Source organism: Schistocerca gregaria, chromosome 1 (assembly GCF_023897955.1).
Source record: "Schistocerca gregaria isolate iqSchGreg1 chromosome 1, iqSchGreg1.2, whole genome shotgun sequence".
Classification (NCBI taxonomy): domain Eukaryota; kingdom Metazoa; phylum Arthropoda; class Insecta; order Orthoptera; family Acrididae; genus Schistocerca; species Schistocerca gregaria.
Window position 1 is genome coordinate 503,643,509 of NC_064920.1, and position 23,807 is coordinate 503,667,315.

Consider the following 23,807-nt stretch of genomic DNA (forward strand, 5'->3'; position numbering starts at 1 on the left):
TGTTATAAGGAATAGAATACATTTTATGTAAGACACTGACCCATCAGATATTATGAGTAATGGAGGAGTATTTTACTCTCTGAATGAAGGTAATATATCGGATTTTATTTTTAAAAAATTAAAAAAAAACTAAGAGACAGTATTCTGAAAGCATTCTCCAAATGGAAAACAGCATTAATCATAATGATAATTTTTGCAGGAGAATAATGAAAGAGTTGTATATAATAATGTAAAGGAATGTAAGTGAATGGGCTCATACAGGTTCCGAAATGGTGTGGAATATGGTTCCTCATACAGGAGATGAAAAATAAATTTGAAAGAAAAATAATCTGAAAAATGCACTTACAAATCTAGCAAAAATAAACTAAAGGGGAATAATGAAGTTCCTGTTTTCTCTTGTTCTCAAAAGAATATAACAACCTGGGTAGTGTTGAAATGTGTGTTAGGTGTCACACAAAGTCTTGATAGTAAAATATTAAAAAGGCATAAGTTAAGCAAGAAGCAGTACAATCTCAATGTAAATAAATGATCTCAACACCCTTCACCCTTTCCCGCTGTGGTTGGATATGTAGTGTCACAGGCTATTTTTTTTAGGAAATATCATGTGATGTTCAAGGTTTAGCTTAGCCAACAAACTGAGTCAGAAAATTTCTTATGGAGTAATCTGTGGACACCTTTTGTCGGGGGGAGGGGGGGGGGCAGTACAGATGTGTTAAAACATGGCCGCTCCTGTGATGTGGGGTCAATTACTTTGTGCTGGTGCCATGCCAGAGATAGGGTCAGCTATGAAATAGTACCATGGACAACAACGCTTGAAGGCATGTTCTTTGTGCGGAAATCTAAAATTGTGTTGAATTAGACCTAGGGTGTGATCTGTCACATAGGGAACATTATCTTCTCAGCAATTGTAATACTAATCTGGTGTTCTGAAAGATGTTAGTGTGAAACATTTTTTGTGATATTTAAGAATATACAAGGATTGGTACTTTAATAGTGGCAACTATTTATTTACAGCTTGTATGAAATAGATACATGTTTCAAAGTTTTACTGACCGTCAAAGTAGTCACCAGCATTGTGTATAACCCATTGCCAGCGATGTGGAAGGTGTAGGATACTCTTAGCAGTGCCCGTTGTGTTGACAGTTCGAGTTGTGCGATCTATTGCCCAACGAATTTGTAGCAATTCTGAAGCAAATGCAATGAAGTGTTTCCTTCAGTTTAGAAATCGAGTTGAACTTACGAGGGAAAGTCAGGGGAGTGCAGTAGGTGGTGTAGCACTTAGCAGCCCCATCAGTCAAACAAATCAGTGTCAGCTTGCACTGTATGTGCTTGAGCATTGATCTGCTAAATGATGGTCAGATTCTGCAGAAAGTGTCATCACTTCTGTCTCTAAGCTGGTCATATGTTGTGTTCCGAAAATGAACAGCATAGAGACAGAAGTGATGACACTTCCTGCAGGACATGACCATCATTTTGCAGGACATCGCTCAAGCACGTACAGTGCAAGCTGTTACTGATTTGTTTGACTGATGGGTCTGCTAAGTGCTACACCACCTACTACACTCCCCTAACTTAAACGTAAGTTCATCTCGATTTCCAAACTGAAGAAAACACTTCATGGCATTCACTTCAAAACTGCTACAAATTCATCAGGCAATAGACCGCGGCACTTGAACTTTCAACACAACTGGCACTGCTAAGAGTATCCTACGACTTCCACATCGCTGGCAATGGTTATGCGTAGTGCTGGTGACTACTTTGAAAGGACAGTAAAACTTTGAAACATGTATCTATTTTGTACGAGCTGTAAATAAATAGTTGCCACTATTAAAGTTCCAACCCTCATATAACTTAAACTGACATCTGCGAATTTGGTGAAGTAAGGACATTAGTTGGAGAACAGCCTCTTACAGGTCCTGATGCAACTGTAGGTTAAGAAGAATGATTAGCATGGCAGACTGGAACTGAGTAAGGAATTCAGACCACTACTTCAAATGGCGTCTGAATTAGGGTGCATATGGGGGCATATATGCGGTTGTTTTTCCTTTGCTCTATTTGCGAGTGGATCGGGAAACAAAATGACTAGCAATGTACCAGGTACTCTTTGTCATGCACCAAATGGCAGCTTGGAGAGTATATGTGTAGTTTTAGTCTGGTTGCAAGAAAAACATTTCTGAAGAAGAGAAATTTGTTAACATCAAATATACAAGGGATCATCCAGAATGTAGATTACGTTTTGCTATTTAACCCTCGAGCGGACACACTGATTTTCATAACACGAGCAAGCTTTATGTTACCAGGGTAAACATGTATGACCAGAATCGCAGTTTAATCGTAGTTTCATTCAATAACATTAAAATAAACTTATAATATATGAGTTATCTCAGTGTTTAATTAAACAGTAATAAAAAAAACAACCCATTGAATCACACTGTTGCCTCATACAATTGTTACCCCCAGTAATGATCCACTCAGAGCATTAAACAGCACAGCTGCATCAGATCCCAGACAAGTGCTTACTTGATTACATGTTATCTCATACACAACTGTCGCACTCTGGGATTGTGGTGCTAGGTCGGAATCTGGGGCATTGTTGTTGTTGGTTGGTGTGTGTGTGTGTGTGTGTGTGTGTGTGTGTGTGTGTGTGTTTTTTTACTGAACTGAACATTTTTTTTTTCTCATCTTGCTTGTTGTTTATTTTATACTACTGCTACTCATTTGGATGGTATGAAACACAATTTATCACTGTTACAAAAAGGAAAGTTGCTACTCACCCATGTAGCGGAGATGCTGAGTCGCAGATTGGCACAACAAAAAGACTGTCGCAATACAAGCTTTCAGCCTACAAGGGCTTTGTCGAGAGAGAGAGAAATAAAAAATAAAATAAAAACTCCTCACACATGCGTGACTACAGCCCCTGGCAGCTGGAGCCACACTGTGAGCAACAGCAGCAGTACATGATGGGAGTGGTAACTGGTTGGGGGTGCCACTCCCGTAATGCACTACTCCTGTTGTTCGCAGTGTGGCTTCAGCTGCCAGAGGATGCAGTCGTTTGTGTGTGTGTGGGGGCGGGGGGGGGGGGGGGGGGTGTCTGTTTTCTACAAAGGCCTTGTTGGCCAAAAGCTTTGTGTTGTGCCTGTCTGTGACTCAGCATCTCCGCTATAGGGTGAGTAGTAGCTTTCCTTTTCATAATGTTGTTTCATTCCATCTTGGATTTTCCATTGTTCATTTTATCACTGTGTTAACTGAAGCGATAATGAAGGAATAGGTATGGGCTAGCAGTTGTAAAACAAGAATGCAACAGCACAAGACAATGTTATTTTTGGTTGGTGCACTTTATACATAGCCACACCCGCTTGAGGTTTTAAAAAAAAAGTATAGGGAAAAAAGTATATTTTATTAATTTGAAAGCGACACTTAAATACTAGAAGTTAGTCACAAACTCTCACAGTTCTCTGTCGCCATCGAAGTGCTGTGTTACTAGTCAGGTCTTCCTCATTGGAAACAAATGGTAGTCATTGGGTGCAAGATACTGTATGGCATATGAGGAAACATCTCTCACATGAAAGCAATGAGTACTTCTCAAGTGTGATTCGCCATGTGTGCTCAGGCATTGTCATGCAAGAACAGAATTTTCGAGCTGTCTTTCCTCTACACTTATTATGAAATGCTCTTGTTCAGTTTTCCAAAGTTTGACAATATCTTACAGAGTTTGTTGTTGCACTTTGACAAATCGGCAAGAAGCAGACCTTTCTTGTCCCAAAAGACAGTCACTATAACCTTTCTTGTAGACAACATTTGCAAGCGTTTTTTGGTTTTTGGATGGAATTTGTGTACCCCTACTTCGTAGACTGCAATTTAATCTCGCACTTCAAATGTTTGACCCAAGTCTTGTTTCCAGTTACAGTTCAACCAAGCCTTTTTTGTAACAATCCAGAAACATCAGTGATGCAACCATACTGTGGTTTTGTGGTTTTCTGTCAAGATTTTTGGTACACATCTAGTACAAAATTTTTGATATTGTAGCTTCTCTGCAATGACTTGATGCAACAAACATAATGAAGTTTTTTGGAAAACTAAACAAGAGCTCCATCATTGTAAATCGGCAGTTTTCTTGAATCTTCTCATTGACTTTTGTGACCAGTTCATCAGTCACAAAGCTTGGTCGTACATGTCTCTCTTCACCATTAACATTAGTCCAACTTCTTTTAAACCTAATGCACCATAGGCACATTTCACCTTCAGTAGTTACATTATTTCCATACACTTCACACAGTTTCTGATAAATTTCAATCAGTTTATGGTTTTTTGCCAACCAAAGTCTTATTACCAACCACACTTCACAAGTTGTGGGATTTTCAATTGTGGTACACATTTAAAACTTTTGTTTTGAAATAACTGTAAATGATGAGAACCTCATACTGTCACAGCTGGAACTGACTGAACAGAAAAATGCAAAGACAACAATGTGGCCACATTAGACTTTCCCATTGCTGCAGGCAAAACATAAGGTACTTTTGGGATTGGCCTTGTAAATTTAAGAATTAGGAAGCTGTTTCTGAAGGTACATGTATGGAATGTAGCCTTGTCTGGAACAAGTGAAATGTGAACTATAAATGGTTCAGACAATGTGGTGCTATGGAGAATGCTGAGGGGTAGATCAGATCACTAATGAGGAGATAGTGAATAGAACTGGGGAGAAAAGAAATTTGTGACATAACTTGACTAAAAGAGGGGATCAGTTATAAGGACACATTCTGAGACATCAAGGTTTCATCATTGTAGTATTTGAGGGAAATGTGGGGGGCTAAAAACATAGAGGGAGCCCAAGAGATGTTTACAGTAAGCAGGTTCAAATGGATGAATGTTGCAGCAGTTATTCAGAGATGAAGAGGCATGGATTGGACAGAGTAATATGGAGAGCTACATCAAACCAATCTTTGGGCTGAAAACAACAACAACAACATTTGAACATACCTATTAATTCTAAAAATTAATAACTTCTAAAAGTCTTATGCAATTTTAAAGAACCCAAGTGTACACAGGTAGTGCTCAAATAGCATTATCGAAATATAGTGTCAGATTTTTTCTTTGTGATTCTGAGAATTAAGAAACATATTTTATGCAAAATAATTACAAATTAATACATGTAGCAGCAGTACGTAAATTTCATTATATCTGTGGGTCAGGATGGTCTGGATATTGTTGACCCTGGAATATTATACAATGATGTGCAGGATGGTGGGCTAGGGCAGCAAATACAAAGAACAAGTTACCGAACTGTTGTGGAATCACAGATGCTGTGCTAACAACAAGAGCTATTCAGAATAACTCGTACAACTGAGGTAGAGACTTGCAGCAAAACAAGGTGTTGTGTAGTAGCAGCTACAGTAGGCTTCACTCAGTAAGATAAAACAGCATGGCAGCCTTGTTTGTTAACCAGATCCCAGTGATGCTATCTCAGATGTTGATACTGCACAGCTGGTCCAGCACTGGTCATGCTACCAGCAGTGTCAAACACTTTGAGTGCAGCCCTTGGCACCAGGCGACACCAGAGAGAATAGGCGTGCTGCCACATTATTCTGGGACTCCAGATGGAGCATTAGTGGACTGTGAACATGGATCTACAGTAGCAGAACATTTGCACCAGGGCAGGTTGTGGCTCAGCAGCAAGTCAGGTGCGGGTCGTGGGTGGCACCTTAGTGAGGACTGCAAACCAAGGACCCTTGAGGGGCACCCTGGAGTTATTTGATGTCGGCTGTAGACTACAGCTGGGAAGCACCAGTTCAGCTCCCAGCAGCATCAGGATTAGGCATAGCCTATAAACTAGCAACTAGTGGAGACAGCAATGTGTTGTAATTGAGATTGGATGACCCGCAAGGGGCTATGGCTGGCATAGAATACTTTCCGGTGTACATAGCAATCAACAACAGATACTGCATGGCCAGAGTAGCCACTGTTTATACAGCCTCACATCAGTGTTGTTATGAAAAGGCACTGCTTCTCATCACTTATGGGCCCGGGAAGCAATCATGATGAGGTAACTGTAAGCTTCAGTGCTGTAGCAGGGGCTTTGATCATGCCAGCTCAGCTTCTTTTCAGCTCTGGCAGCAGAATGTGGTAGGCAGCCTGCGTGGTTGCTGGTAAGAGCTAAATTAGGATGATTGTGGCCTAACACTCCTCCCTTCTTTAGAAGATCCACTTCCCCTGATCTGGTATTATATCTGCAGATCATTGAGGCATTACATTTTCTTTTTTTTACATTTAGATGAAGTTCCCTCTCCAGCTGCTTTAACATTAACACAGTCCAGTTTACAATGTCCGAGGGATGGTATGTTTAACAACTGTTTAATCTCTTAAAGGTGACCCATTTGGTCAGTATATGGTGGACAAGTAGTTCAGGTGGATGGATAGTTTTCCACTGTAGATACATACAGGTTGCACAATTGAGGACCTGAATCAAGATGGTACTTGAGGTTGAGATGCCTATCACAATGATTTTGTGGTGGTGATTACTGTGATATTATTGCAAGTGCTGAAATATTTGCTACATGTTAATATGCCACTTCTGCACTGCCGGCATCCCGTCTAGAGAACTAAGTAGGTTGTGATTCAAGGTATTGCTCAAGGTTCATCAGGCAAGTACATTAGTGGATACATCAGGTTGAGGATCTTAGCCCTGGTTGCCAGGAGCAGAAAAGTTGGCTTAGAAATGTCACAAGTTGCACCATGTATGGCTACCCTGCAGCTCCAACCATTGTGCACCCTTAGTTCACCTTTGCTTGTAATAATTTATGATCATCACCACTGGGTTGCATACGGAGTATACACAATGTGGACCTGCCTTCTGAAAATAAGATTTCTGTGCAAGGACATTCCACAAAATGGAGGAAATACACCAAATAAAACACTACTACTACTACGTGATCAGGTCCAGTGGACCGCACACATCTACAAGTTTCCTCCCCCACTGTATTCTGACCATTGCTGCTATCTGCCATCCGTTCACATCTATTGACACTTGGTTTAAATCTTCATGGAGTTCATCCCTCCAATGCTTCTTGGGTCTCTCTGGAGGTGTCTTTCCTGTAGGTGTGAAATCCAGGATCTTCCGAGGCCATCTAGGGGCACTTTTCACTGAGAAATTGTCATGTGAAGCAGAAATCAATACCAGAATACATGCAGGAAACCGATCTTACCACAACCTAGCACAACTACTTTGGTCCAAATATCTCTCCAGACAGTTCAAGATCCGACTGTACAAAACCCTGATCCAGCCTGTTGTTCTATATGGCTGTGAGACATGGAGTATCCGGAAACAGGACTTCCATAAGCTCCTTGTTTTTGAGAGAAAAGTGCTTCGGAAGATCTTCGGTCCGGTTCTGGATGCAGATACAGGGGAATGGAGGATCAGATACAACCAGGAGCTTGAGGAACTATACCAGCAGCCCAACATAGCAGGAACTGTCAAATAAAACACAAAAATCATAATATCCTATTACTTACATTGCATCAACACACAGTAACATGTGTAGCTTCCACAGGTGTGGTGTGTTCCTCCTCCTTCTTATTACCCTCTCCTGCCTTACTTGGGTGTGCCACCAGTAACAGTGGCAACAAAACCTGCATGCCCCCAAGAAAGACATTCATGTCTGCTATATACAACTGTTGTTCATGTCGGAAGCTTCAGTTTGATGTCCACTGGTAAAGTCATTTCAGTTACCTGGTGTGAGCCTTGACATCAAGTGATGAACTTCTTCATTTTTCCATTTATACTGTAAAGGCTTGTCAGAATCATACACTTTGCACTCCAGCAGTTTAGCATTGTGCTGCTCCAGTGTTCCTGACATTAAGGGGTCTTGGATTGCTTTTCTCACTTGCTTCCATATCTCTCTCACCATCCTCATGAAATTATGCACTGGCTTATCATTTCTTATATAACATATTATAGTCAGAATGTAGTGGTTCCTTGTGGGTGTGTGGCTGGAAGGTCCTAAAATATCCATCCCAATCATTTTGAAAGGTTTACTGACTTCCAGTATCCTCTGCAGCAGAATATCTTGATGGCTTAACCCCACCCTGCTGTCCACATGTACACCAGCAGTAATGTTCGGTTACTCTTTGCTCCATGATTCTGTGCCATCCATGATCAGGCAATACCTGCTCATATGCCTGTTCTAACACATCTTGTATAATGATGGGAACCACAACATGAGGCTGCATCATTATCATCTTGCAAATAATTTGCAATCCTCAACTGCAACTTCTGCTCTTTGCTACTCCACAACACTACAACCTACCATCGATAGTACACCAGTCTTCCTAATGAGGTCATCTGCTATACTGTGCCTTTTACCAGGTTTGTAGACTACTTTGAAATCAAAATCACTTAATTGTAGTGCCTCTAATCCCAAGAACCAGTTCAACACCAACATGATCCATTATCACCATAATGTTTTTGCATTTTTTTGCATATGTACATAAATACAATGTGCCATATACGAGGCTCTGACAGAACAGTTCCTCTGTGCTTTTTTGTCACAATGTGTGGTGTAGGCCACTGGATGTTCCTTATCCTCTACCTGTTGACTTAAAACCCAGCACAATGCATTATTACTACCATCACACAATAACACAAACTCCTTCTGCCAGAAAAACCAATACTGAGCTAGTCGCCTACAATACCTTCAGTTTGTAAATGCATTTTCACACTCTGATGTCCACTGAAACTTTGTACTTTTCTTTAATAAGTGAATGAGGGGCCTTGGTATCTCTGCAAGCTCCAGCACAAGTTTCATATAATTGACTAACCCTAAAAATGACTTCCAGTCTTTGCCTGTCTGAGGTGTTGGAAAACTCTGCACAAAATTCACCAATCTCAGATCAGTTCATACCTCCTCTTGGCTAATAAATACCTGAAGTAAAGTATTTTGTGTAGTATACTAAGAGTTAGGTGTACCATGTGTAATCTGTTAAAAACTTCCCTCAGCCATTGCACATGATCTCCCATATCTTTTCTAAAAACAGTAATATTGTATAGATATGTCAGACACTTCTCTGCTTTTTATCCTCTCAATGCTGTGGCCAACAGAGATTGAAATATGATCAGTGCACTATTCAGTCCACTGGTAGTGACCCTAAGGAACCATAAAAGCAGTTTTCAGCCAGTCATCTGGTGCCACCTCTAGCTCAGGCTGTTTCAGCTCGAGAGCTCAGCTGCAAGCAGACAGGCGCCTGTGGGCATTGGCGGGCAGGAGTGAGTAAGCAGTGCAAGGTCACTGGTGGACATAATATAATACAGCTGTATGAACATTTTGTTTAGTTTGAGAAATACGATTAATGAAACATTGAGTGTCAGTCCTTGAGATGCAGAATACTCTTTAAGTATTCGATCGTGAAGCTGGGACCTTTCTGCAGTTTTTACTCTCTTCATTATAAGAAACATTTGTTCACAACCATATGTTGAGCCAAACATAGACATGATGTTTGCTGCATGCCTGTGTAACTTGAGAAAGTCTTCAGGATAAAGATCATGATACCATCTTACCAAATTAATGATGTTGTAATACCTATCCTCGAGCAGTGTGCTGTTTTACAAATCTATTAGTTCTAGTTGCATTTCAAAAGGAACAGTATCTGGTACAACTGAAAATGAAGTGCTAAACAGTTTTAACTTGTTTTTAGGCATCACCTCAATACTTTGACGAAGTTGTATGATAATTTGTTGATAATCGCCAAAACTTATTTCTTCAGCTAATTGAAGGTAGAACCGTCCCAGCAAAACAGTCTACTTTTACTCACCCCACTGTGCTAATGGCGCCATATGTTGGCCCACAATGTCGGTTGTTTCATTGATCCCACATGTGATACCATTTACTAAACCGAGTGAGGTGGAGCAGTGGTTACCATGCTAGACTCACATTCGGGAGGATGACGATTCAAATCCGTGTGCAGCCATCCTGATTTAGGTTTTTCATGATTTGTCTGAATCACTTCAGGTAAATGCCAGGATGGTTCCTGTGAAAAGGCATGGCCATCTTCCATTCCTAATCCAATGGGACTGATGACCTCGCTGTTTGGCCCTCCCCAGAGTCAATTAACCAACCAGTTACTACAGATTAGAATGGTTGGGGTGTTGTTGATCCTGGAATAGGTCACAGTGACGTGCAGGATAGTAGGCTGGGCAGCAAGTACGTAGAACCAGTTCCTCACCATTGTGGAATGATAAAAGCGATGGAAACAGCGATGTGATTTATTCAGCAGAAATCACACAGCCAATACAGACAGTGCCCCAATGGCATGAAGTGACCCTGAGTGGCAGTGTTGACTGCAGCAAATAAGGTGCTGTGTAGCTGTGGTCAGCAAGTCACCACAGCTTAGTGGCCTTGGGTGGTAGCTGTGTCCTGGTAACTCTACGTTAGATGCTGATGCTGCACAACCGGCCCATCACTGGTCATGTTACTGGCAGTGTGAAGTGCTGCCAGACATAGTCCGTGGTGCCAGGCAGCAGCCTAGAGCTTAGGCACCCTAAACCTGAGACCACAGCAAAAGATACAGCACCAGCAGTCTGTGAACACAAGTTTGCGGCAACAGAGTTTGTGCGCAGAGGGCAGGTGGAGGCTCAGCAGCAATTAAAGTGTCTATGGCACCTGAGCACGGACTGCAAACCAAGGACCCCTGAGCGGCACCCTGGAACCAGTTGATGTCAGCCAGCTGTAGGCCCCAGCTGGAAGGCATCAATTCAGTTCTTGGCAGCATCAGGACTAAATGCGAACACAGACCAGCACATAGCGGAAGCAGTGACTAGTTGATGTTGAGACGGGACAACCTACATCGAGTCTGCAGCTGGCACAGAGTGCTTTTAGGTGTAGACAGTGGTGTACGGCAGATACTTATTTCTGGGGCAGCCAGATGTGAGCTCAGTAACAAGCATCTTGTGGTGACTGTATTTACGTCGTGGTGGAGTAGAGGCTTTCATCATGTCAACTCAGCACCTTTCTGGCTATGGTAGCAGAATGTGATAGGCAGCCTGCCACCTCCCCTGGGCTCAGGTTGCAGAGCCAACTTAGGAAGGTGATGGCAAAACAAGAGCAAATATGTGTAAGTTAACCAGCTCACTGATTCAAATATAAATAACAAGTAAACCAAGGACTCCAACAAGACTCAAATATCACCACAGGAAAACTGGTGAAATTGTAGTCTTGGTTAACATATGATATGTGTGGTAGCAATTAGTTAAATGTAAATTTATGATTTTGCAATGAAAAATTGCATCTGTAAAATGGTAGTGGCCATACCGGCTGAGAACAGTTCACATTGAGAGATCATCAGGTACAAGTGTATGGCTTGATACAATCAGGTGTCTGGTCATGGTTAAAGAGATTAAAATTTTGGAATGAAAGATTTGTGAACTAGTAAAAAAAAAAGTGCAAGAGTCCTGAAACTTATAAAAGTTTCAACAGCTAGCTTCATGAACTCAAACTTTAAACACATCACATTTGGGCTGATGAATTTTTTCAACAATCAGTTTTGTGAACTCTAAACTACATCATGTGTGGACTTATGTATTCTTCACATAACTGTGATCTTTAGCTCTGGACAGTATTATGGTGTGCCAGACTTACCATTTTCATAATCTAGCCAATGACTCTGCTTGTCATTGCTTCTTTCGTGATATTAAACAATGGTTTAATCAACATTTTTATTTCTAAGTGATAACTAGGTGGTGCTTACAACATTTACGCTGCTGACTTCCACCACCACCACCACCACCACCACCACCACCACCACCACCACAACCACTGTGCAAACATAACCTCTGACTTTTGCACATATATAGATGCAACATACATAGATCTGTTTATGTTGAACACCAAGTGCTGATTTGTTACCAAATAGTGGCAGTCGACATGCCAGTTTTGTATTTGTGCATAGCTGATTTTTAAAAACCATTAGCTGAAGTCTGAAACCAACTCTTAATTTTCTTAACCGTGAATCTGTTCTTTCATATCGCTGAATATTTTACTGTAGGAGAATGGTTTACCACATTGTCTACCCAACTTCAAGTACAAACTAGACATTAATAAAATGAATGTAAGGTCTGATGTAGATGTCCAATTAATTTACTTGGAAAGGAACGAAATGGCTATTTTTAACTTAATCAGTTTAGAGAAAGATGTTAGAAAATGCTTTGTTATGGTTAAGAGGAAAAATTTGCCTGTGTACAACACATACCATTGTAATTGAAGATACAGACATGAGCAGCAACAACGTAGTAATATGCAGTTGTGGTAAGAGTTATATCTCACTGAACTCTGGATTCAACTTTTAGGAACAACTTGATCAAGAACCTCAAGTAGAACAAGCATTCTTGCTGAACTGAGTTTTCAATAGAAGCAGCTAATGATGATAACATGATTTTTTTTTAATATTTGGAGATTTAAATGCATTAGCAGAATGAAGTAACCATCTTGACTTCCTCTTATACGCTACACTAAAAAGTAATGATAATGAGAAGTTGTGTTGAACTGGTATAGGTTTGACTTTTTTTACTTTAATTATAATTAAGTTATTCATAAATAAATATTTTAGTCAACACAGCAAAAACAGCTTCTGCCACTGTTTACCCTCTGGTGTGCCTTTTACACTTTACCTGTAAAAGGACTTATTTTCAGTCATAAGTTATCTGATATGAAAATATTACGTCCAAAGTTGTTGGGTACATTTCAGCGATTGCTGAATTTGCAAAAATGTGTTAGTCCATGTGTCTTTAATGAGTCATTTATTAGTCAAGATGATAAAGTTAAATTCCTTACTCTGTATACATTATAATTACCTCATGACAAAAATGCTTTCACCCCTTCATCTATTTACCTATGTTATGAACAGCTGGGTTTGATTACAGTTAAGGTGCACAAAGATTTAGCAGATCAATCTTGTAAGGTCCAGAGAAGTATTCTGTTGTTGATTAGGTACTGTAATGGTTTGGAATCCATCAGCTTATTCCTCAGGATTGGTCTTTTGGAAACATGTACTCTTTCCTGTCCAAGACTGTTCCTGTATCTTGAAAATTTTTCTCCTCAGTTTTGTCTTGAGCACCAATGAAATGTCTCTTGCCATATTTGCATGCTAACCTCACTGCTCTCAGTAGCAATGAGTGAACACAAGTAAATGTTAATTCTTTTTACCTACTTTCGTCAGATGAGCCAGATGGCTAAATCTTCCTAAGTCATTGATCATAACCCTTCCCTGTCTGGTTGGCTCTTCATTTCCCTTTTATTTATTTGTTTACTTCTGTACTCTGCAAGTGAGATGTGCTTTACTATAACACCATGTTGTATTCTTTGGAGTTTGACCTTCTTCCATAGTGCTTCCCTGTTTCCACTGTTCAGCTAGACATTTCTGTCTTTGCATTACACTGTAACTGTCTTCCACACCTTTCCCATCCCCTTTTCTTGCTTTAATTTCTGTGGACCGAGTCTGAAAGCTCAAGTATCTACACTATCTTTTGTCTCTGTTTGCACTGATATCACAAATTACACGGTGGCGCACGAAAAACTGGCCCGAGTACAGACTGCTCACCAGTCACACACAAATTGTTGCCCACCATGAGCAAATATAACAACAAATAGATAAAGATGTAATAATAAGATAATAAAGAAGTCCCGACAACACAAAATGTAGTCGCAACAGCTTCGAAACAATAGACAACATTTGGTGGGTGAAAATAATCAGTCTAGTACTCGGGCTGGTTTTTCATGCATCACCCTGTATTTATAAAGTGCAACTACTGTGTCAATCATTCCATTCCTCTTAATGTACTGCCTAAATATTTTACAGGCAGAATTTAGTTCTTACTAGATTTTTTTTACAGGAAACAGCTGTGTAAAAAAAGTCTAGATAAATAAGGAACAGTATTTATAGTGAATAAAACTGTTTATGGAAACCTCCAGTCATGTGTGTAATGCTTATTAATTATATTTTTCTTAGTTTGTACTTTTTCCATGCACTCTTCAAATAGATGGAATTGTATTTTAAAGACCTTTATTTGCCTTCCTGGACTACAAAGTACTTATTAATTTTGTTTGGTATGAGTAATCTTATTTTTGTTGTTGCTTAGGAAATCTGCTGGCCAAAGATGTCTGTTGAACCCGCTGTAAAAAGGATTCGTGGAGAAGGAAGCTCTGTGATAGAAGCCATTCAGACATGTTGCAAGTACATAGCAGATTTGAAGCAAGTGTTTAATCAGAGGTTTTCTGTTCTTGAAAGCAAAGTAGGCATAATGACAACAAATTTTAACACCCTTCTACAAAGGATGGATGCACTGGAAAATTTGGTAAAAAGATCACTAAAGTGTGATAGTCACAAACATACATGTTGTGAGGATGTGTTGGGAAAGATTGAGCGAATGGAGGAAGCTTTGAAATCTGTTTCCATTATGAACCAGTCAGCAATATCAAAAGATGCAACAGACTCAGGATCAGAGAGGTTAGTGAAATTGCTATTACTGTACGAAAAGTATTTCCTTATAAACGTGTAATGCTGTGTGTGCAAATTACTATTCCCAAGTGAGGTGAGCTTTCAGTTCTAGTGTTCAGTAGTTAACCTGGAGGTATCGAGATATTAAACTGAAAATGACACTATTTTTCTGAACAGCCTTGACCTTCTAACTGTTCAATGCAAGTTAAACTTTCAGTGTATGCAAGCTAAACTCTCAGATTGCATGAGCACTTCTTAAACCACGCTATACCTAGCTTTAGTTGGAAAGATCAAAGTTCATAACTTCTGGCATTGCAGGGTTTCAACCATTTCATTTATAAGCAAGAGATTGTTGTGCTTTTGAAATGAGCCACCATTGCAGCCACACAAACGTGGATCAGTTGTCAACTCTGGGTTATACATGACTGCATAGCAGAGGTCATCTCAGTTGTGCAGCTCAGACAGGATAGTTCCCCTCTACCACTTAATCATCACAGAGCTTGTAGCAACTTTCTCTGCATCTTACAACACTGGTATATATCAAACAATGGAAAATCCAGGATGGAATGTAACAATACCAGAGAAGGAAAGTTGCTACTCACCATATAGCGGAGATGCTGAGTCGCAATAGGCACAATAAAAAGATTTACACAATTAAAGCTTTCAGCCATTAAGGCTTTTGTCAGCAATTCCTTGCCAGTTGACAATCAGTATTCATCCCCAAACACTTTGCATTTAATTACATAAGCTACAGGTTTATTATTTCTCCATAGTGCAACAGAATTGTTTTGTCTCTAAGCTGAAGTGTGTATAGTTCATTTTATTAATGTTAATTCGTTACCTACAGAAGTAGTAAAATCCTTGAAGATTTCATGTGATTTTGCTGATAGTTCTCATGTTTTATCACTGACCATGATGTTGCTGTTATCAGTATAGAGAACTTTTCTTCATGTATTACACTGTCTGAAAAATTGTTGGTCTATATTAAGAACAGAACTGTACCCATTACACAAGCCAGTGGAACACCCAAGTTTATATGTTTCCTGTCTAACAGTTGTTTTACTAAAAATTTGTCATCAGTGGACATGTGAACTATCTCCAGCTTGTGCACCTTGTTTCGAATGTAAGGCTGAAACTCTTATGTGATATTTCCTTTAAATATAATGCTTACAGCTTGTTCAGTAGTATTTTATGCTCAACAGTGTCCAAAGCATTGGATAACGCTAAGAATTTGCCTGTAACCAAGTCATCCTTGTCAACAGCTTCAAGTACAAATTTTGTGACTGTGTAAAGGCTGATTGTCCTCCTCCCAGTTTGGAAACCAAACTGTTCTTCATTACAAAGATTGCTTTATTTGCGTAATTTGTTAGTCTATCTTTCTTTATCGATTAAATTATTTTTGAGAATGCAAACAGTTGTGGAACTGAGCTGTAGTCTTCAATACTTTTCTCATTGTTTTTCTTTAACAAAGGCACAACTCTTGCATGCTTCAGGTACTCTGAAAATGTTATGGAATAACGGACTTGGTGGATTATTGTAGTTAATGGGGCGTGTGTGCTATCTGTGCACACATTCAGAACAGGGAATGGAACCTCTTCTGTGACTTTTGACTTCTTGTGTTTTAATTTCTTTACTGTCTTTCTGGTCACTGTTATCATGTCACTGAGCTAACCTTAGCCAAACAGACTAACACTTACCTCATCTTGCAAGCATTTTCAGGGCATCGGCAGAGGTGGGTTATCTAACAGAATCTAAGTGCACAAGGTTAAAACTGTAGTTTTGAGATGATTAGAACTCAGCTGGAAATGTTGGAGATTCTGAAGGTGCTGTAAGGTGTGCTATAACAAATTTTAATACACAGAGTAGGTTCACTTAGTTGACCAGTGACCAAGTGGAGACCTAAAAAGAAAAGTGAAGACAACCACACGTGAAATACTTTCAGTCAGTCCACGATCGAGACTATGTCACAATAAGAACCAACTGTTATCTACATTCAGTGTAGTACATAGGCAAGACTTAGATGGTCATCACAGCTATGGACTTACTTAATGCAGACTTACAGCCTGTCACTGGCTGTTACCTTGTAACTAGCTCTTGGTTAATAACTCTATACTATTTCTTCTACACCATCAGTTCAGGGGTTATACACTATGCCGCGTGATGTTAGATGTGGCCTTTGCGTACCAGGTGTCATATTCCATCAAACATCTCATAGCATCCAGAACATTCTTCAGAAAGTCACTGGCTTACTTCACTTAACCACTTCACTTTCAGAGTGTGCCATCCCAGAGTTGTGCGTCTGCCAATTACAGTTTGACTGTGAGTTTTTTCTAGAATACTCAGTGAATGTCCATTTGTGGCACCTTGAGGGTATTATTATCTCTATGTGTAGAGGAGACACTCTTCGCCAGTGGCCGTAGCTGTGCCTATGCTGGCTCTAACTAATGCTTGCCATATTAGAGATGTGAATTTGTTGCGTGTACAATGTGTAATTCATTATGCATCTTCTGTGCAATAATGGAGAAATGTTAATTTACAAAATTTGCCAATTCCTGCAGATTTTGTATTACTTTGTTCCCGCCTTTGATTGGTGTGGTGTTGAATTTGGGTCTGCCTTTTCTTGTTTTATGATTTGTGACATCCCATACTACTTTGCTTTTGTTTTCCACAATCATATATTATTTTGTCATTGAATGATATTTTTGCAGCAAGTAGTAACCTGCTGTATATCTTTTTGTAAGAACTGAGAAATTTAAGAGGACTTTCTGATACCTGTAGTTATTTATCAGTTTTGAATAGCTGTTGCTGTTGAAGTGATGTCTTTTGAAAATCCAGTATTGCAGTCCCTTTGTTGTTAAAAAATGGAAATGTCTCCTCAATAATTAATTTAAGCAGTGTGCAGAATTTGGAGAACTTAGCATTTACATTGTGTTCCATGTACACTTCATCCCAGATTTGGTTTGCCCAAACCCTAGGAAAATTACATATTTTACATTCCTAGAAGATTCTTTGGGAGGTTGTAGTTTTCTGTTTTTTATCAAGCCTGCCTTAAGCTTTATTATCTGAGAATAACAAGTAATTATTCATTTCTATGTTCCCATATTTGTAGTTTATTTCTGTATATTATCAATATGCAGTATTTGTTATCTGGCTTTATGTATCAGATATGATTGTTATACCATGTGAGAATATCCACCTTACTAATAGCCTCCAGCCTTTCCAGTTTGTTCCCCGTATGTAATTGGTTCTTGTTTTTGGTAAATGTCCTTGTAGAATGGAAAAGCCTCAACAACCGGTATAATTATGTTTCATATTAAATGTGGACAAATGTGAACAGAAATTTATCCAGATGAGAAAATTTTAATGTGGAAATGAGTTTTAATATGCAGTAGTAGTTCACTGTTGAATTTTGATATATTTATGCTTGATATAAGGTTACTAGCATTGTAGGTATTAAGAGAAGTAAAGGCTAAAGGACTTGACCTAAAATTGTGTGTTGCACAGAGATTCCATGAAGGACTGAAATAACAATTCTTGGGTAGTGTATATGATCATACACATCATGTCACCAGAGCAGATTGTGATAAAGTTAAATTTTAGAAACTTTTCATAAATGCATTACATTCAAATTAGTTAGGATTTAATTTTATATTTTTGTAAATAAATTTTATTCTGTTGTATCATTTAAAATGTGTTGACAGGGCCTTCATATCTTATGACTAACGTACTGGTTCATGTGTGTTCCGTGGCTCAGAGTTTCTGTCACAGCTTTAGGTTTATCACTCACTACTATTTTCAGGAGCCACCCTTTCACTGTTGTATCTTTCTTCACTTTCCAAATACAGTATCATGCCTTTGCTGCACCACTTAGTGTGCCAAGCATCACTCACCCATCATGGCAACAACCTCTACACATAACAATTTTCCTGCATACCTGTATGTAATTTGGAAGATTGTGAAGAAAATGCCGTCTGATGGCTTCATAGAAACATTCAAAATTGTTGTATTACTTTGATATGACTCATTTGTCATACGTCACATGGGAAAATATGGCCGCAAAATTTCTAGATTTTTTAAACATTGTGCACCCCAGGATTAGCTTCAGTGAGAATTTCCATGGGTCAGTGTTGAATGACTTGCTCATTTTCAGTTAAGTGAGTGGAAACAAGGGAGACACATTTTATAGGAAGCTAATATGGGCAAATGTCTTCAGCTGGTGGACCCATTGCTATCTGGTACAGAAAATAACTGTTTCAAACATGATGGCAGCAAGAGCCTCTATGGTTTACACTGGAGACAGCTTGGAGAAAGAACTGTACCAAGTTAATAAGACACTGATGGCTTATGGATACATTGCTAAATTTGAGAGCAGAGCTTTGTAGCAAAGAGGAGCAAGAGGGGAAAATAAATAACTGACATTGACAGTTTCTCTGTGAGAACAATTTTTTTTCTGTCAGTCAGTAAATGTGAAATATTTTCAATCACCAGCAGCCACATGCAGACTTATGCGAGGTGCGGTACTGTCAAACATTGTTCTTAAACACAGTCTTCTGCATACAATTCTGTGGCAGCAACCTCCAGTCAGTGGTAATTGTCACGCTGTAAGCTAAGCAGGCTTCCGTATTTGCTCCTGTGTTAGTTTTAGTGCAAATTCCAGTAAATACTATTCATAAATAGACAAGGATCATTTCACCTCAGTGCGCAGCCATTGTGTCCCATCTGAAAGAGCTGCAGAAGTGAGGGTGAAAAATTGGATAAAAGAATTTCACCGATGATGGTGCGATCTGTTCTTTTAATAATTATTATCCACATTATTATGAGAACAAAAGTTGCTGCTCACCATATAGCGGAGATGCTAGTTGTAGATAGGCACAACAAAAAGATTTTCACACTTAAAGCTTTCGGCCAATGACCTTTGTCAACAATAGCCACACACAGACGCTCAAGCAAACACAACTCACACACACGACTGCAGTCTCAGACAACTGAAACCACACTGTGAGCTGCAGCACCAGTGCATGATGGGAGTGGTTATTAGGTGGGGGAAAGAGGAGGCTGGGGTGGGGAGGGGGAGGGATAGTATGGTGGGGATGGCAGACAGTGAAGTGCTACTTCCCCCCCCCCCACCTCTCCCCTCCCCACCTCCCAACCTGCAGCACTTACTGTCCGCCATCCCCACCAGCCTCCTCCTTTCCCCACCCAGTCGCCACTCCCGTCATGCACTGGTGCTGCAGCTCACAGTGTGGTTTTAGTTGCTTGAGACTGCAGTCATGTGTATGAGTTGCATTTGTTTGAGTGTGTATGTGTGCTAAGTGTGTATTATTGACACAGGCCATTGGCCGAAAGCTTTAAGTGTGAAAATCTTTTTGTTGTGCCTATCTGCGACTCAGAATCTCCGCTATATGGTGAATAGTGACTATCCTTCTCCTAATATTGGTATGTTCCATCCTAAATTTTCTGTTATCAATATTGGTACTTCAAGATCACACAACTTTAAAGTAGATAAATCTTTTACTACTTATCGGGCAAAAATGGTGTACCATATGTTAGTGCAGGTAAGGTTGTTTCTGATCTGTTGTTGCAGAACATGAGACTAACATTGGCTCCTTAATATTAAATGTTTTTGGTGGGTTCTCATTCTTGCTGTGATTTTGGACTGCTCCCATTTGGACCTATTGAACTCAGATTTCAGTCTTTTGTATTGTAAATATTCAAACTTCGGTTACATGAATTAATTTATCCATCTGCAGAAGCCCCATTTGACCTCGTAAAGCAGAGTGTTTCCTTGGTATCCCTTGACTGACTTAAAAAAATTTGGAAAAGATTCATTCTTCTGTTTTCATTTCTTGCCAAAAATTAACATGTTGTATGATTAAATCACAGTGAACAACATGTTGTTCTTTTGATTTCCCAGAAAACGTAAATATGCACTCAATATTGAAAAATATCAGCACCTTATTCAGTTATTTCTTTCTTTTAAGCTATGTTTCTTTTTTTCTGTCTGACCTTTTTTTCAACAGGTTATAAAACACAGACACTTGTGAAAAAAAGGGAGGGAAGGTCCAGATGGTGGCTCATCTTTGTTCCATTCAGTGTTTACGAAGTATGAAGGTGAAGGTGTATGTGGCCAGAGACAGTGCTGCAGGCTACTCTAATGTCGTACCATAACACGTACATGTCATATTAATCCATATAGATTCAACAGATGATGGAAGTTTAAACCTCTGAAATGCATTGTGGAAATCAATAAACTGTGAATAGTAACAGTAAATTTGTTGTTTCTTCAATGTCAATAGTCTTGGTAATGCCTGACCTAAAATGTTCGCATTTAAAGTTGCCTAAAAACATGTTGTAGTTGTGTAAAAAATGCTTGGTCCACTGAAATTAATGTACTTTTACATCACTAATATTCTTTCTAGGTTTACCAAATCTATTGAAATCTGTGTCTGCCTTGAAAAATCTCTACAGTACAATTCAGTACCGCAATAAATCCTTTCAGTAGAATACTCTAGTTGCTTCTCAACCTTTTCTAACATAACATTTATTTTACTCACTGTTTTGCTTTTGTTTTCACAAAAAAGTCTTGCATCTGTTCCAGTAAACATACACTAAAAAGTGTTAATTGTTTTTTAATTGTACTACAAGGTAATATAAACATCTTTTTTGTAATTACAGTTGGTCATCTCCTGTAGTGTTAGTACGGAATAATAAACCAGCTCAAGTCAGTGCCTCTGTTGGACTGGACTCAACAGTTCAGGTTATTACACTAAACAGTGAAAATGATTATCCTGATGGCTCTTGGCTAGGGGATGAAACTAATCCTGAGTCAAGAGTTCGATGTGGCATAAGTCCAGCGTAAGTACTGCCCAATTTTTTTTATTAAGTTTATTTATTTACTCCATTCTATATATAGCCGTAACAACTTACGGCCTGTGTGTGTGTGTGTGTGTGTGTGTGTGTGTGTGTGTTTATCTGTTCATCACTTTGTATATGTTTCTGTTAGGAACTTTATAAAACAGATATACACATCTTGGAAATATCGTCAGTTTCTATTATTGTATATTGTCCAGAAACTGACTTATTTTGTTGTTATTTTTTTTCCTGTGTCAGTTGTGCATATGGTAAGAGACATCGATGTTTCTCAGCTTGAATACCCGTTTCCTGTAAGCTGTTTCCAGAAACATTTGTATCAGTTTACTCAGAATTTATATTCCACAAATGCACACGAGCGTACATCCATGTGTGCCCCCCCCCTCTCACTCTCCCTCCCCCCTCCCTCCCTCCCTCCCCCCTCCCTCCCCCCCACCCCTCCCCCCTCTCCCTCCCACCTTCCCCCACCCTCCCCCTCCCTCCCACCTTCCACCACCCTCCCCCTCCCACCCTCCCTCCCTTCCTTCCTCTCCCCCTCCCTCCCTCCCTTCCTTCCTCTCCCCCTCCCTCCCTCCCTCCCTCCCTCCCTCCCTCCCTCCCTCCCTCCCTCCCTCCCTCCCTCCTTCTCCTTCAACTGCTGAAAGCAGGAAGGGCAAAGGGAAGCCTCCCTCCTTCTCCTTCCCCCTTCCATAACTGCTGAAAGCAGGAAGGGCAGAGGGAAGATGTCATTTGAAAATAAGTAGCAGGCACAAGTGTATATTATGAGAGTTGGTTTACACTGATGGTATTGTAGACTGTTAAAGTTCTATGTACTGACTTGGCAGAAAATCCTAAGAAATTTTGGTCTTATGTCAAAGTGGTAGATGGATCAAAACAAAATGTCCAGACACTCTGTGACCAAAATGGTACTGAAACAGAGGATGACAGACTAAAGGCCGAAATACTAAATGTCTTTTTCCAAAGCTGTTTCACAGAGGAAGACTGCACTGTAGTTCCCTCTCTAGATTGTCGCACAGATGACAAAATAGTAGATATCGAAATAGACGACAGAGGGATAGAGAAACAATTAAAATCACTCAAAAGAGGAAAGGCCGCTGGACCTGATGATTGGATACCAGTTCGATTTCACACAGAGTACGCGGAGGAACTTGCCCCCCTTCTTGCAGCGGTGTACTGTAGGTCTCTAGAAGAGCGTAGCGTTCCAAAGGATTGGAAAAGGGCACAGGTCATCCCCGTTTTCAAGAAGGGACGTCGAACATATGTGCAGAACTCTAACGTCGATCAGTTGTAGAATTTTGGAATATGTATTATGTTTGAGTTTAATGACTTTTCTGGAGACTAGAAATCTACTCTGTAGGAATCAGCACGGGTTTCAAAAAAGACAATCGTGTGGAACCCAGCTCACGCTATTCATCCACAAGACTCAGAGGGCCATAGACATGATTCCCAGGTAGATGTCGTGTTCCTTGACTTCCGCAAGGCATTTGATACAGTTCCCCACAGTCGTTTAATGAACAAAGTAAGAGCATATGGACTGTCAGACCAATTGTGTGATTGGAGTGACGAGTCCCTAGATAACAGAATGCAGCATGTCATTCTCAGTGGAGAGAAGTCTTCCGAAGTAAGAGTGATTTCAGGTGTGCCGCAGGGGAGTGTCGTAGGACCGTTGCTATTCACAATACACATAAATGACCTTGTGGATAACATCGGAAGTTCACTGAGGCTTTTTGCGGATGATGGTGTAGTATATCGAGAGGTTGTAACAATGGAAGATTGTACTGAAATGCAGGAGGATCTGCAACTAATTGACGCGTGCTGCAGGAAATGGCAATTGAATCTCAATGTAGACCAGTGTAATGTGCTGTGAATACATAGAAAGAAAGATCCTTTATCATTTAGCTACAATATAGCAAGTCAGCAACTGGAAGCAGTTAATTCCATAAATTATCTGAGAGTAGGCTTTAGGAGTGATTTAAAATGGAATGATCATATAAAGTTGATCGTCAGTAAAGCAGATGCCTGACTGAGATTCATTGGAAGAGTCCTAAGGAAATGCAATCCGGAAACAAAGGAAGTAGGTTACAGTACACTTGTTCGCCCATTGCTTGAATATTGCTCAGCAGTGTGGGGTCCGTACCAGATAGGCTTGAGAGAAGAGATAGAGAAGATGCAACAGAGAGCTGTGCACTTCGTGACAGGATCATTTAGTAATCGCGAAAGTGTTACGGAGATGATAGATAAACTCCAGTGGAAGACTTTGCAGGAGAGACGCTCCGTAGCTTGGTACGGGCTTTTGTTGAAGTTTTGAGAAAATACCTTCACCGAGGAGTCAAGCAGTATATTGCTCTCTCCTATGTACATCTCACGAAGAGACCATGAGGATAAAATCAGAGAGATTAGAGCCCACACAGAGGCATACCAACAATCTTTCTTTCCACGAACAATACAAGACTGGAATA

General features: G+C 39.9%; 1 protein-coding gene across 2 annotated transcripts in view; it reads left to right on the top strand.

Annotated features, from left to right (window-relative positions):
- LOC126354183 (protein BANP-like) overlaps positions 1–23,807 on the top strand; it is a 175,370-nt gene that overhangs the window by 35,262 nt on the left and 116,301 nt on the right. For both annotated transcript variants that reach the window (XM_050003631.1, XM_050003639.1), the window contains exons 2-3: positions 14,120–14,487; positions 21,154–21,333. In XM_050003631.1, coding sequence (XP_049859588.1) covers positions 14,138–14,487; positions 21,154–21,333 — 530 coding nt within the window. In that variant the 5' untranslated portion in view covers positions 14,120–14,137. The remainder of the gene's footprint in view (positions 1–14,119; positions 14,488–21,153; positions 21,334–23,807) is intronic.